Source organism: Rhagoletis zephyria, unplaced genomic scaffold (genome assembly GCF_001687245.7).
Source record: "Rhagoletis zephyria isolate East Lansing unplaced genomic scaffold, Rhagoletis_zephyria_1.1 Rzeph_scaffold_00148, whole genome shotgun sequence".
NCBI classification, from domain to species: domain Eukaryota; kingdom Metazoa; phylum Arthropoda; class Insecta; order Diptera; family Tephritidae; genus Rhagoletis; species Rhagoletis zephyria.
In genome coordinates this window covers 33,413-50,128 of record NW_016157232.1, presented here as the reverse complement: position 1 = coordinate 50,128, position 16,716 = coordinate 33,413, and the positions used below count along the sequence as shown (strand labels likewise).

The 16,716-nt window shown below is 35.5% G+C and overlaps 1 protein-coding gene across 6 annotated transcripts in view; it reads right to left on the bottom strand.

Moving 5' to 3' along the window:
* The window catches only part of Not11 (CCR4-NOT transcription complex subunit 11), a 131,544-nt gene that overhangs the window by 86,279 nt on the left and 28,549 nt on the right, over positions 1 to 16,716 (bottom strand). For 3 of the 6 annotated variants that reach the window (XM_017638973.1, XM_017638965.1, XM_017638978.1), the window contains exon 2: positions 8,407 to 8,831. The exons of 1 other annotated variant lie outside the window; for it this stretch is intronic. In XM_017638973.1, coding sequence (XP_017494462.1) covers positions 8,407 to 8,817 — 411 coding nt within the window. In that variant the 5' untranslated portion in view covers positions 8,818 to 8,831. Of the gene's footprint in view, positions 1 to 8,406; positions 8,832 to 16,716 lie in introns of those variants that run through there. 2 more of the 6 variants (XM_017638985.1, XM_017638957.1) reach the window with 2 other exon arrangements.

The following is a 16,716-nucleotide window of genomic DNA, read 5'->3' as shown; positions in this document are numbered from 1 at the left end:
CATAGGGCGACATCTAGATGTCATCTACCTCGCCCTATTCACTACAGCTGTCGCCCTATGCACTATGCTTTTTTATAGGAACTTTTCAAAGCTTTGCTTTGGTGTCGGACACACAACATTGAAAGTTTCTGGATCCACAACATTGAAAGTTTCTGGACGCACAACATTGCAAGTTGATAAAAGCGTTGTAAAATAATTTAAAAATACTTCTTGAAAAACCGCCATTTTTTGAACCACGTTTTTTATAGAGAATTAAAGAAGGACTACGTTGGTATAATTTTAAATCCCTAATTTACTGGTCTTCACTGTGCAAATCAACTTCAAAAAGTTCAGCTGTTAATAGCTAAGTTAGCTTTAGGACAATCTTGACCATCTTATATATGGAAATATTAAGCCAGTTTCTTTAGCTTTAATACGATGTTAATATGAAGTCTCTACGATGGGCAGAACCCGAGATATAACGATTTGAAGAACTAAATGATTAGTCAGAATCACGAAAAAATGCAAACTTTGACAGATCATATCTCCGAAGAAAAAATTCCTCGAACACGTGTTAGCTGATTTCATGTATAGAACCCACAAAAACAATTTGAAGCGAATCGGAGACATGAAATAATTTTTTTACGAAATCCGCCCGACTTAAAAAAGAATGGCTCATATGTATCTGGCAAACAAAATGACAAATTGTAGCCATATTTTTTGCCGGCGCCGCACATAGGAGTATTTGTGTAATACAACTGGTCCAAAGTCAGATGTATTAACTTCGATGAAAATGTCTCTAAACATACTATTATTTCTCAAAAAGAAGATAGTCGTTTTAATAATATAATTTTTTTTCTTTAAATGCGTGCACTCATATCTTTCTTCATTCGTTTTTTGTGGACCAATCTTAAAAAAAAAAAACTTTAGACATGAAAGAAAAGAGTATGCATTTTAATTTTAAACCACATTTTCGTGATTGGCTTTCGATGTTATACATAAAGATTGGACACGAAAAATTTTGGTCAGCCGAAAATCATTATAACAACATATTACACAATCTAAGAAAAAGGTTTCTGGTTTATCATCTTCTTTATTAAGCTTACTATATTAAACAAAAAAACTTTTTCAATTATCTTCATTACAACCAAAATAAAGCCATTTACATTTGAGCCCTCTCATTAAGTTATGGGCACCCGTTTTTGTGACGGTATCTGCTCCTCTGTGCCAATTAATTTCGAAATGCTGCTAATTTTAGATGTCTTCTTTCGTTTTTAACTATTTTCTTTCAATAATTTCCAACGGGTCGTCATTGTGAAGAGTTTGATGGGTTGTGATCCTTTTGAACAATATCTACCCCGTATCTGACACCAGTTCATGGCAAGAGGGGTGTAATGGCTCAATGCTAAATCAGTGCAGAACCGAACTGAGCCTTTATGTTGCTTTATGAATGACGGCACTTCTTTATATAAATTACGTGATAATAAATTTTTTGCTCTTCTTGCCACACTGGCAGATGGCTTGCCACACCAAGTATATATTAGGCCAAAAAATAACAAAAAACAAGGAGCTTGTCCAACATTTTTAGCTTGAAGGCATCTTGGACTCCATTTGTCTTCGTTGCATTATAAAGCTCAGCGCCCCGCTTAAAGGCTGCTTCGACGTATGTTTCCTCGTCCACACATACTTTTTCTTGCTTTTTGCACAAAATTTTCTCCGCAAGCTCACACTTTGACGAACATATTTTTAAGAATACGTAGAAGTTGCAAAAAGTAGATACGCGATATTAATAACGACAAAATACCCTATGAATGTGTATACTTACTTTATATTTACAGTTAGTTTTACGCAAGTGGTGAGTAAACATAATCGACTAGCTTTTTTTAAAAAAAAAACAGTAATTTTGCTTACTCGTCGGGCAGTATTTTTTTCATAGGGCGTCCCTCGTCAGGCAATGATAAACCTCAGAGTGTAGTAAATATATCTGATATGAAAATACAATCGCTGTTCGGAGCCGGCGTAAAACTGTGTGTCCCTTCCCTTTGTGTGACAACTTCAACGCAGGCCACAAATCGGAGGAAAAGCTCTGCCAAATACTAACATATATGTAAGCACCAATCTGGTATTATTTTATACGTTCCCGCTTCTTTTGCACTTAAGGTCATAGAGTAAGATCCTTCAATGGGGATTTCCAGCAGAAATGTTCAACGTTTAGTTATTAAGAGAATAGATGCTCAAATAATTAAAAAGCTGGAGGTCTGACCTTTAATTAGGTAAGAATTACGTAACTATCAAATATTATATGTCAAAGATCGGTTGTAAAGCTGAATGCATCGCTAGTGTTTTTCTACTTTTTCTTAGAAACGTGTATGTAATTATTTATTTTCTCATAAAACGGCTTATTATGATTAGGTTCCGTGTTTTCTTTTATTACTTAGCAGAAAAACGCACCAATTAATTTTGACCGGTTTTACTATGCAAGCAATCCTCTGTGCGCCGTCTTCAGCTCGAAAACAACAACATTTATTTTGTTTTTGTGATAATTGTCCAAATTAGCACGCAGGGAAATAAAGATAAAATATAATGTGGAATAGTTGGCAGTCAAGTTCACAAATGAAATAGGAATCAATATGCATATGTTGATAATTTGGAATGGAACAACAAAACGGATTGATAGGTTGCCTACAGCGCACAGTGCCGCCTAAGTGGGCAAAAATCGAAAAATTCGTTATCTGCAATGTGAACTTATTTGGTATTTTTGTAAAGACAATTTATCCACTAAAAAGAATTAAACAGACATTTCCCTAAAAAAATAATTATATGCCGCCTGGAAACCACTAAAGTCGACAAATTTTAAACTAAGAATTTTAATAAGACCATAGCCATGCTCTTCACAGAAAAAAATGTCACAAATATATTCTTTGAAATAAAATGTTGGTTTGACGTTTCTTGTTTAAATATAGATAGGAGAGAATTACAGCAATTAAAATTTTTGGAATAAAATTAAACACAGGGTGTCCCTGCGGTGTTCCAAAAAAAAACAATTTTTTTATACAAAATTTCAAAAAATGCTAAATTTTAATGGAATGAATAAAAAATATATGTAAAAATACGTCATTTTTTATTATTTTATTAAATAGTAAGGGCTTTTAATTTTCATAAGAAGAAATAAAAAACTACTCATTTTTTGCACTTTCAGAAGTAATGCGTTTTTCGCTAATGCATAAAATAACTTTTTTATTTTTTGTCAGTGCCTTGAGATCTGCACAATTCGTTCCATTTTCAAAAATGAAGTATCAGATTAAAAAGCTTGACCTGTGGACAATAAAAAGTATATTTTTTTTAAGAGTTTCCACCTGTTAAAAAATTAGTTTGTTAAAAAATTAGATTACAATTTTTTTATAAGTTAAATGAATTATTAAGAGATAGGTATTAATCGAAATGTGTATTAACTACATATAGAGAGTTGCCACCTGTTTAAAAAATCAAATTCCTTTCGAATTAAAGGAATAAGGTAATTGAAATAGATAGGCATCACCATAAAGGAGTCAGACGAAAGAGGTTTAACAAGGTTTTAACTTAAAAATATTACGAATACGGTTGCAACCTGTTTGTAAAGTCGAATTTAGTTAAACTAAAATAATAATTACGTCAAACCATAGGATTACGCCATCGTAATTGTTGTTTTATTACAAATGCATACATTGTCGATTAGTGATTTGTTCTGATTACATTCCTTTTAAATTACTGGACTTTTAAACTAACTTGCTAAATATGTAAAATTTTTTCATTTGTCTGATACTCATATTTATATACATATTTCAGTTATCTTATTCCCTTAATTAAAGAGAATTTGATTTCTAAAACATGTGGCACCCCTTCTACGTGTCATTTAGAGGTAAAGTATTTTCAAAACTAGTTCAATTGATACCCATATTGTAATATCTAATTCATTTATTCTGTTAAATAATTTTAATAAAATGAAAAACATTAGTGCATATCTACAGGCCAAGCCCTGTCATTTGACACCTCAGTTTTGAAAATAAAACGAACTATATGTACATACCTATGTAAAAGCCACAAGAACCCAAATTTTCAACTTCAAACCGCATTTACAGTGAAAGTATGAAAGTTATCCAAAAACCAATTGCATTTTTGAATTTAGCGTTCTCAATTTTACTTAGAAGCGAATTTTCATTTAAATCCGTCCATAATTCTATTTTTGCCCACATTTTATATGGAAGGGAAGCACTGTGCAGCGGTGAGTAATTAATTGGAACTGCTTGCAACTAAGAAAAGTTGAGCTCACCAAAAAAGAAAACTAATTACAAGCTATTCATTATAGGTGAACCTTTTCAAGAAGCTGCCCGGGAACTAAGCAGCTCGGAGACCTTCATAATCCATGATTCTAATACTTCAAATGCTTATAAAAAACGGGGTGCCTTTTTACCAATTTAAAAAGACTCTGATCCGATGGCATCATCGAGATTGAAAACAGAATTTGGATCGAAATTTTCATTCCTGGAAAATAACAATTTATTTACCATATCCACCTATTAGAACCTCTCTATAAGCACGAATTTTTCAAACCAGTCACAGAAGAGAGTGTTAAAAATGAATTACAAAAACTAGAATCGGAAAACGCTGATGACGCTACAGGTTCTCCAAATTATAAAACAGCCAAAAGAATGAGAATGAAGAAAAAAAGCTTTAGAAAAACCTAACACATCTCGTTTGGCTTGTAAGGGGTGTTTAAACAACGATCTTGCCATGATGACACGTTCTTCAAGTGAACATGAAAGTCAGGAGGATACATCCGATATTTGATTTTATCAGTACAGTACTGATTTTTCAGCTCTCGTACCGATTTTATTCATTTCTTCAATCAGTACGCTAATGTCCTGATTTTTTTAAATTTGTACTGATTTGTACTGAATTTTAAATTCTGAGCATACAAATTTGTACTCAGTAACTTGGTGTTCGGTAATTTTTATACCCGAGCGCACTTGTGCACAAGGGTATATTAATTTTGTTCACATAATGGTTGTTTGTAACAGCCAAAACGAATCGAGATAGATATAAACAAATGTATACATAAATGCTCAGAATGAATAGAGAAGTCGATTAAGCCATGTCTGTCTGTCCGTCCGTCCGTGTAGACGATAACTCGAGCAAAAATTGAGATATCTCAACGAAATTTGGTGTGTAGGTTTCCGTTGGTATTGAAAATGGGCGAAATCGGACTGTAAACATATAACAGTATTTTTCAGAAATACGAAAACTGCGGTATTTTAGTAACTACTGAAGATAATTCGCTCAAAATTGATATTTACAATAATTTTCAGACGAAAAATAAGAATAAAATAAATTTTTGGANTTTACTTTACATATATATGTGTTTGGCGGCTTTTTCGTTCAAATGCACTTTCATTCTGCACTTCGCAGATGCTTTTTCATAGTTTGGTAATACAAAACAAAAGTTAGTGTTAACATTTTAACATCTTGGGACCGTCTGGAATCTAACCAATAACAGCGAGCACCTCTTCAAAGTCAGTTACAGCCAAAGGTATGTAAACGTATATTTCTTACAATCATTCAAACAAATTTAATTTCAAATTGAAAACAAATTTCTTTCGAAATAACTTAAAATCGCACACGGAAAAACGGTNTTGAAAATTATTGAAATCGGACTAAAATTACGGCCGCTTTTCATATAACGGTAAATTTCAGAAATGCTTGACACTTCAATATATGTTTCGAAATTTAAAAACGCTAATTTACTCAAAATTGATACACCCCGGCTTACCATCTAGCGGTAGGTTTCGGAAAGGTGAAAAAACATATATTTAATTCTTGCGCCGGGTAATTAATGTTCGACTCCGCCCGAACTTAGACTTTCTTACTTGTTCCTCATGTATTTTGTTTGTGGAATATTACTTCACACAAACAAACAACTAGTGAATTAAATTTCTAGTTCCGTACAAGATCTTTATCGCCAAAAACGAACCAGTCCGATAGTTACTATATGCCCACCAGTTCAAAATCAGCGAAAGGTGGTACTCTTAATTAAAAAAACTATTTTATTTCACTTTTTTCATTAGTAATCTATATCTAAAGTGACAAATTTAGAACTGATTCGGAATTATAGACAAAAGGATGCAGTACGAACTAGATCTTATATGTCGAATTTAGAACTAGTTCGGAACTATCGAAAAAGGGTTGCAGCGGGGGCTGGTTTACTTTACATATATATGTGTTTGGCGGCTTTTTCGTTCAAATGCACTTTCATTCTGCACTTCGCAGATGCTTTTTCATAGTTTGGTAATACAAAACAAAAGTTAGTGTTAACATTTTAACATCTTGGGACCGTCTGGAATCTAACCAATAACAGCGAGCACCTCTTCAAAGTCAGTTACAGCCAAAGGTATGTAAACGTATATTTCTTACAATCATTCAAACAAATTTAATTTCAAATTGAAAACAAATTTCTTTCGAAATAACTTAAAATCGCACACGGAAAAACGGTAAAGGTTGAAAAATCATGATACTTTTTTCTTTCGTCTGTCGATTTTAGAACCGGTTCGGAACTAAAGAATTTAGGACTAGTTCGGAACTATCGAAAAAGAGATGCAACTCATTCTCTTCCTGAATCGCAAAATGAAGAGTGCGAACAATTTTCAGTGTACACTTGAAAACTCACAGTTACAGAATAGAGCCCCAGTTCTGGGTCTAAATGTAAAGCGCACCAGTTCGGAACTAGAGATTTTCCCTACAGGGCATAGTCAACTTATGTACAGTAGTCGAACAAATTATAGCAGCACCAAATCTTCACAAGCTTTAAATCTTATTTTTGCCGTTATTTAACTTCGGTAGGTTTTTTATAGTTAATTCTTTAAAAACATCCGTAAAAATACAAGTTTAAAGGCAGTGTCACACGATTGGGTATTTCGTGCAAATAGTATCCCAATTGTGTAAACACCCAAAGTATAGTTCTTTATCCCAATCACAAAAATTAATTTGTTGAAATTTTTCAATAGAACATCGCTGTATTGTACCAATCTTTTGACTACAAAAAAAAAAGTATCATTTTTTTTAACACCAGCCCAGTATAAAAATGTACAAATCTGTACAAATGTACCAATTGAGTGACACTGCCTTACATATTTATGCAATTAAAAAAAAAAAATACAAATTTTCGTTAAAATTTCGAGTTTTTAATTAAATTCTAAGAATGCAGTTCTATAGCTCTTTGAATTCTAGTAGAATAAAGTACAAGTTTCAAATGGCTAAAAATTTCTATTGATTTTTTAGAATTTTTAAAATGTTCGAAATTTGTACGAAAGTTTGTTGATTTTTTTTAATGTTACACAAATTTGGAAACTTTGATTTACACGGATTTTGTTAAAGAATGAACTATATTTTTATAAAAAAAATAACAAAAGTTCAATAACAACAAAAATAATGCGTTAAAACTTGGCAAAAAGTGGTTTGGCTATAATTGTTTGACCATTGTATGTATGGCTGCCAAGCTTCCAATCTGAATCGCAGTGGCACCATATTTATATATCAAAAGAACGATGCTGCTGGCGTTTGCAGATGATATCGATATCGTGGGACTGAGACAAAGGGACGTAACCGCAGCATTTTCCAGTTTAGAAAAAGAAGCTAAGGAGGTTAGTCTAGCGGTGAACGAGGGCAAGACAAAGTACCTCCTGGCAACATATAAAGTCCACGCGTTTCGGGACACAAATCATTGTTTGCAGATATAACATTGAAGTAGTGAAGGACTTTGTCTACCTAGGATCCCGCATAAACACCACCAACAACGTCAGCCTGGAGATCAAGCGAAGAATACTTTGGGCTCGGTAGGCAATTGAAAAGCAGAGGCCTCTCTCGACGAACGAAAGTCACGCTCTACAAATCTCTCATCATGCCCGTGCTATTATTAGGCACAGAAATTTTAGTTCAGAACACCAGTTTTATAGCAATGAATGGTCTCTGGACACACAACATTGCAAGTTGATAAAAGCGTTGTAAAAATACTTGACATCCGCATCGGCATTCGTATCCGCGGATGTCTAAAATTCCACATTCGCAACATCCATAGTCCAGTGAATCAACACTTCCGTTTGTATTTAAACGTCGCCAATTCAAAATTATTGTAGCGTCCGTAAATATGATCTTGGCAAAATACCAAAGTTAAAGATAAATACCAAAAGCAATGCACGTGTTTTTTAGAATAAAAAAATATCCAGATTTTTAGACCACGAGCACCCCGATTTTCGGGGATTATTACTAGTTGGTGTTATATTGGTTTTGGTATCAAAGTCAAACATGTATTGTGGCAGCCCAGTAATTCTGCTTTACACGTTTGGATGAATAGACTTAATATAAATACATATACATACAAATAAGGATGTGATATACCTTTGATGGAGTTAATCCTATTTGATATACAAAATTCCTGTGCTTCGAGACCTCTTCCAACAAAGTTTTTTGTTCGTGCGGTGTCAAGGGCTGATGGAAAGCCATAGATACAAGTTGTTTAGAGTATTCATCAATACAATTGGAGTTATCATAAAATATGTTATCATTGCGCTTCCCTACATTATCAAACCAAATCAGTTCATCTTCAAAGTCCATCAGCGGAGGAGCCAAAGAAAGTATTTCAGGACTAATTATTTGTTTGCTGCTCATGATTCCTCTATATGGTGTAGATAAATTATCGTTACTTTCAGGTGACCAGCGAAAATTATTCGATGATGATATGCAGTTCATTACACTCGAAATAACGTTTATGGGCAGTTCGTTACTTAAATCAATGTTTCCTCTCTTCATGATGAAACAAAATACTGCAAAGAAATTATTAAAATATTTAGACTTAAAACGAGAATAAATCAGTAGACGTAACTATTATACATTATTAAACAAGTTTTATTGAGCTTGAGGCCGTTTTAATTGAAAAATTGTCGTGGAAAAAAATAATAAATCTATACATAGTATAAAGGAAAGTCGAGATTCTTTGTACGTGGTAATTTCGAAAACTACTGAACGGCTTTTGACAAGATTTTCTCTAATACATATACTCTGTATCGATAGGAGTGACCTTTTTTATTTCTATATAAGAAACTATAAGATCCGCACCATTCGTTGGATTACAAAAGATGAGGCGTCAAGTGAAATGGATTGGCCTCTAGAAAAACACTAACTACTAACATACTGAGCATAGGAATCAGTTTCTACTGTCGCTGTCAAACAAAGAGTAGTAGGTAGGGTTGCCACCTAATAAAAAGTTAAACGATTTTCACGGTTCGTTGGATTACAAAATGAGATATCAAATGAAAGGGCGTGTACAAAAGCTTTAATTTTTTTGAGAGAATATGTGGCACCAGCTGCTTGCTAGATACGTTTATGTTAACTTGTGTGTATACGTGCGAACTCGATCAAACCTGCATGTCTGTAAGCCGATCAAACCTCTATGTTAACCCCAAGCATGATGCCCAAATGAAAGTACGTTAGAGTGAGAAAGTTCGCTAGACTCGGGGTTCGGTGAAACAGTCTTGAGGTGTGTGTGTATGTGTGAATGTTCGGCTTAAATCGTGCTCTTATTTATTCATTGTACATAAATAAAGAAATATATGCGTATTATTATGGAATCGGTCATTTGGCAAGGAAGAAAGATATAAAAGGACCCAAATTAGGAAAACGGTTTCAAATAAGCGAAAGTTGCGGTGTTGAATTTATCAGTGAAACCTAAAGTTCAATAGAAGGTTAAAGCGCGAATATCAAAAGTTATATGAGCTTAGTTAACTGTTTTGATTTTAATAGTCCTAAAGGCGTAATAACGCTTGGTGAATACGGTAACCAAGGGCTCTATAAGAAGCCTAGCCACCAAAACCGCAACCTGGATCTGGAGGTAAGTCCTACATTGCATATTTGACACCTTGACTTACATGTACCTGTATACACCTAGGTACATATCGGACACGGTCTTCAAAGGTTACACAACTCATAATTTAGTATTTTTGAAATTATGCACTAAAAATGTACGCAGAGCTTTTATGTACCTTTCAACAAAAGCTGGAGTAAATCTTTGGTATGATTTGTTGAAAAAAACCTAAGGAAAAGTCTTCCTTTCCCATATGATTAGTATGTGCTAAGAAAAAGTTTGTCGCATTTTCTGACGAACGATAATTTTGAGTTGTGTATCTTTTGAAGACGGGGGGCGATATGAGGGCTAATTTTGTGCAAAAATTATGTAAAAATCAACCATAGGAACAAATACATTCGAATTGACGTATATAGGTATATGAATGCCCATTGAAATTTAGTTTTATTAATTGCAGGTCGCCTGCTGAGACAGCCAAAGGGCCAAGCACGGGTGACAATTTATGAGATACATAAAAAGCTGACTCCCATATGTATGTCTACAAGTAAATGGCTACATCCACCTGCGCCATATAACCCCCTACAGCACGCATCCACGCGCAACAACAAATAGCGAGCGTTTACACCGACATACATACGTACTTCGGTATAAATACATAAGTGCACTTGAAAGAGCCAAATCAGGTCTAGACTCTAGAGGCCTATAGTTAAGCTTTAAGCCAGCGCTGCTTACACGGCTAAGGGATACCGCCAATAATAACAACGTCGTCAGGGACAGCTGTTTCAGCTAATCCGGCCTCTACAGGTCAACGGCCACAGAACATATGTGTGGATTCCGTTGAACAGTGAAGAAGAGCATTACAGCGGATGAGCAGAAAAATAGAGAGGAGCATACAATCAGCGACACTATTGTCTACAGAGCGGAGCCAGGGAGAACAGAGGAGACTGACCAAAGCATACACCACCGATCAGCAGCAGCGCCCGGAGCAAAATTCCAGCTTTGTTTTAGGGTTATCTTATGGTAGTTTTTGTACATATGTACACATGTAAGAGGGGCATATATACATATAGATTAGGAGAATTGTTTTTCTCTTACACATACCTAAAATTTTGAGTAATTGCATTATTTCTTTGTATTTAGCGTAGAATAATTTCTGAAGTGTTTTTGGTAACTTTTGATTTTTTTACAATTACTCATTTCGTTAGGTATAATCACACAACTTTTTTCATTTGATTTCATCCACCTTTTTATTTATGGATATACATATATATAGGCAGATATTTATAGAATTTTGTTTTGAATTCAGCACTTTTTCGTTTCGCCACCTACTCATATTTATTAGTTTTTTTTTTCAATTTATGCACTCTGTATTTTGCTACATAGTTACACTTGGATTTTGCCGTAGTTGTCTAAAGTTTGTTTTTAATATCCGCGTGTTTGGCCAATATTTCATTTGGTTTAATATCATAATTCATTTCATTTCTGCTCTAACTTAAATTTCGTTGCTTAATTTTTTGACTATTCTGATTAGTTTTTTATTATTTGCACGTTTGTTTTATGACCCGCTCGTTGCCCCGAAACACGAGCGAGTGATAACACTTCTACGGGAATAGTAGGTCGAAGTCTCAGCATCGCGGCTGAAGGCGAACACATGTATGTATGTAAATCTTAGGATAATTGTATGTTAGGTTTCTAATTCTCCAAATAGGTTCTCAACAGAGTGCTGGCGCCATCATTTCTGGAGACCAAGCTGAGTGCGAATTTTACCTATATTCATATATATATTTACATACGTACATGCACATCAAGAATGATAGAATACAAGATTGCTCCAATCGAGCTGAAAGCAACTGGCCGTGACGTCAAAATATACCAGAATGAGAGAGCAAGACGAACTCGACAAGAAAAAGAAGAAGCATCGAACAAAAGGCAGTATTGCCAAGTTTTGAATTTGAAAAAGCACCAAACTTTTATTGGTGTATTTTATGGACTTTATACGAATACATAATTTTATTGTAAGGATGCCGATTCAAATTAATAAAAATCAATGTTTCTTGCACAACGGTCGATTTCTTCTGGCATGATTGAAGGTGCTGCACATATCTCCTAGTCGCTTATGATTGCCACTGTGCCGTGATTTTGTTTAAATTTTTGTAAAATTGCTTAGAACACTTACGATTGCTATAAATTTTGCTTCCATTTTTGTAAGATTTTCTAATTTGAAGTCTTCAAACTAAAAACAAAAGCACCAAAAACGCACGAAGCAAAAAACTCAAAAATTTTCGCATTTTGAATACCCACTAAATTTGGTGCGAAAAGCATCAAGTTGGCAACAGTGAATGTAAACAAAAGTATATTATGACGTCAGCGATTGGGTGGATGCTGTCAAATCGACGAAGAGAGGGTTAGCGGTCCGCGAATGGCACGACCTTTATTTTCTGGATCGTGCATGCACATTAGGTGCAAATAAGTACGCTATTACATAAAGACGTACCTATCAATTGATTTATCAGCGCGAGGTTTGTTGTAAATTTTTAATTTAGCCCTGATAGTTGAGTTTCGGTGATGAATTAATAGGTTGGATTCCGTTTAGGGGAAGAACCAGATAAGTTGGCAATAGGATACGTGGACCAAAATTTGAGTTTGGTGTTAGGAGTTAATAGATATTAAGATTGTTAACCGTTCCTAAATGCAGCCCTAATTCATACTCATTATATTCTTTGACATTGTCATTTATCTTTATGTCAGGATGTGTACAAAGCCAGTGGTCCAGCGAGGAAGGTATGTCCTGTTCCATCGTTGAAAGTCTCCGCAAGGTGGACATCAATATTCCAGACGACTTGCTTTCTATCCAACTATTATGCTCTTTGCCAGAAGAAATGGATAATTTTGTAGTCGCCATTGAAGCTCGAGACGAGTTGCCATTGTTGAATACCCTAAAGCGAAAGCTTCTGGAGGAGGAGCAGCGGCGTTCAGCCAATTACCAAGATAAACATCCAAATGATATCGATTCAGAGCGTGTATTGGCAGTGAATTCGTCAAAAGATAAAGCGGGCAGGAACATTAGAGGTTACGTTAAACATAGAAACGTCAAATGCTACACGTGTGGAACACGAGGTCATATAAGCTCCGAATGCAGGAATAAGAATAAAAACAAAGTGCAATAAAACAGCGTAGTTTTAAGCTTAAGCCAATCGCGAAACGAGCAGAGAAACGATTTCATACTAGACAGTGGTGCATCAAGCCATATGTGCTGCGAAAAGCTTTTCTTCGTGAAATTGAGAGCATGTAATGAAGAAGTGATGCTTGCAACGGGCGAGATGATAAAAGTTCATGCTATTGGTGATGTGACATTGAAATCAGATTNTGGTTCGGTCGCAAGCCTAATGTATGTCATATGAGGATATTCGGCTGCAATGCTGTCGTGATGGACAAGAGAGGCGGTCGATCAAAGTTTGCTCCAAAAGGCAATGCGGTTANAAAGTAGAGTTTCGAGACAAAAAGGCTTCGATTAAGAGCAAAGAAAATAAACTACTTTTTGAGGCGTTCCTTCATAATAATATTTACATAGCAAAAATCACATTTAGAAAAACAAATAAGTTGATGCAAGTATGTGAAAAGTCGAGCAACATAGTACAACTGTGGCATCAAAGGTTTGGCCATTTGAACTGCGATAGCGTAATAAAGCTGTTTAACAAAGGAATGATTGAAAATTGTTACAAACTGAATAAGCCCGCAAATTTTAGTTGTCAGATTTGTGCATTGTGTAAAATAAAGAAAAAGCCTTTCACAAGTTACAAAGAAGTATATAGCAAGAAACCATTAGAAATCATTCACACTGACTTGTGCGGCCCGATGAGAGTGAAATCGGAAGGTGGTTCCATGTATTTCATCAGCTTCATAGACGATTATTCAAGATATGTCCACGTTTATTTCCTGAAAAATAAGTCAGATGCGCTTATTACATTTAAGGATTTCGTAGCAAAGGCTGAGAACCAAACAGGTGAAAAGGTAAAAATATTGAGAAGTGACAACGGTCGCGAGTTTGTAAATGAGACGTTTAGACAATACATGAGCGAAAAGGGAATTACCCATCAAACTACGACGCCATATATGCCGGAACAAAATGGAATAGCCGAAAGGTTTAACCGTACTGTTGTCGAAATGGCCCGCTGTATGTTACAGCAGTCTCAACTACCACAAACCTTATGGTCCGAGGCGGTAAATACAGCCACATATGTGCGAAACAGGTTACCATCTAAAATTTTAAAAGACTCAGTCCCATTTGAACGTTGGTTCGGTCGCAAGCCTAATGTATGTCATATGAGGATATTCGGCTGCAATGCTGTCGTGATGGACAAGAGAGGCGGTCGATCAAAGTTTGCTCCAAAAGGCAATGCGGTTAAATTTGTTGGTTACGCAAAGGATGTTAAAGGTTATCGTCTGTACAACAGCCAAAACAAATCCATAGTTATATCCAGAGATGTTGCATTTTTCGAAGAGCCGATTAATAGTAAACATGATGTCACCAATGTTAAAAATTCAACTTCTACCAGAGATGAGAGCGAAGTTGAAATAAAATCCACAGACGAAACGATTTTTTATTTTGATGATATTCTTGTGAATGAAGGCGAGGATGTTGCAGTCAATGCTGCTGCTGAGCACAAAGTTGACGCTACTGTTATTAACGCCGATACTGTTAATAACTCACAAGCTGTAAATTCTTCTTATGGAAACAGTTCCGACGATGGTCGCGTAATTGTAAATGCAGAGGGACGCGTAAAACGAGGTAGACCAAAACTTATAAAAACTGGTCGCGTTGGTAGGCCGAGAAAGATGTTTGCGGTTGAGCGAGAAAGAAATGTTCTCAATGCTGTCACTCGTAAGTCTAATGATCCAATCACTGTAAAAGAAGCTTTGCAGCATGAAAACGCTCAACAATGGAAGGAAGCTATGGAGCTGGAATTCCAGGCGCTTTTACGCAACCAAACCTGGGAGCTCATAGACCCTCCTGAAAACAAAAACATTATTGGATGTAAATGGGTTTATTCCACAAAGAAAAGAGCTGATGGTAGCGTGGAGAAATATAAAGCACCCCTCGTAGCTCAAGGTTGTTTCCAAAGACAACAAATTGATTATTTTGAGACATACTCGCCAGTCGTTCGTCATGCAACGATAAGGTTGATACTGGCATTATCTGTTCAACATTCACTTTTAGTGAACCACATTGACATTACTTCAGCCTACTTAAACGGCGAACTAAAAGAGGAGGTTTACATGCGGCAACCAGTTTTGTTTGAAAATCCAGATAAGCCGGAGAGCGTTTGTCGTCTAAAGAAGTCTATTTATGGGCTAAAGCAGAGATTGGTCCGCAAAAATCAGCGAGCTTCTGCTAAAGCTTGGGTTTCGAAAGTGTAAGTCAGACTGCTGCGTATTTTACAAGAGAACACATCCTGAAATCAACATAATTGGCGTGTATGTCGACGACCTGATCGTAGCGTGCAGTTCGAGAGAATCTATGCATCGAATTATAAAGGAACTTAATAAAAGCGTTAATGTTGTGGATAGAGGTCCCATACAACATTACCTCGGCATGCAGATCGAGTGAGAGGGCGAACGTGGGGAAATCAGAATCCACCAGAGATCGTACATCGAGAAGATGCTCGACAAATTGCAACAGTTCTCCTACTCCTTTGGCTAGCGGTTGTATACTACAAAAATGTTGTAAACCGAATTGCGCAGGTGAAGAGGTGAAAAGGTATCAGTCCTTAATAGGTGGACTTATTTACTTATCGACAATATCACGACCGGATATAGCGTACGCAGTTTCAAGATTATCGCAGTTTTGCAGCCATCCACACAGCGAACATTTTATTGCTGCTAAACATGTTCTCCGTTACTTGAAGCATATGAGTGACGTAAGCTTACGCTTTACAAAAACTAATCGCTTTGTATGTTATATACAGATTCTGACTGGGCGTCTGATGCAACCGATCGAAAATCGTATACCGGCTTTATAGTTCTTTTCGGTGGTGGTCCCGTGCAATGGGAAGCCAAGAAGCAAGACGTTATCGCTTTGAGCTCGATGGAGGCGGAGTATATTGCTGTGTGTCAAGGCACTAAAGAAGTGGCGTTCCTAAGAAGTATTTTAAATGAAATTGGTTTTGAGAAATATGTCCAAAATCCTACAACTCTTTTTTGCGACAACCAAGGAGCCTTATTCATTGCAACGAACGACGCAACGAAGAAGCGCAGTAAACATATAGATATAAGATTTCACTTCATCAAAGATAAACATAGAATGAAAGAAATTGATATAAGGCATATTTCTACAACAAATAACTTAGCTGATGGTTTAACTAAAAGTTTAGCCAAGATTAAACATGAGACTTTTTGTAAACATTTGTTTCTGTAATAATTTTTCTAATTTTGAAATTTTTGTAAAAGTTGTTTTTGTATTTCGAATTGAGGTTGAGGCGGAGTTTGTTAACCGTTCCTAAATGCAACCCTAATTCATACTCATTATATTCTTTGACATTGTCATTTATCTTCCTGTTTCTGTGCTTACACTGTACTTTAAGTTTCTTATACTCTACAATAAAACTTGAATTGTCAGAGCGTTGACATCGTGTTTTTTCTTTCAAAGTCTTACAAAGATAAATATCACCGCGAAGGTAAAGTTAAATATTGAATTTTAGAGGTTGAGTTTTAGAGCTACATATATAAGATTTTAAATTTGAGTTTTAGAATTAAATATTGGATCTTTGAATTTGAGGTTTAGAGTTATTTAAGTGTTGGATTTTTAATTGTAATTAGGGTTAAATTTCTAATGTAATAATAACGTGAGG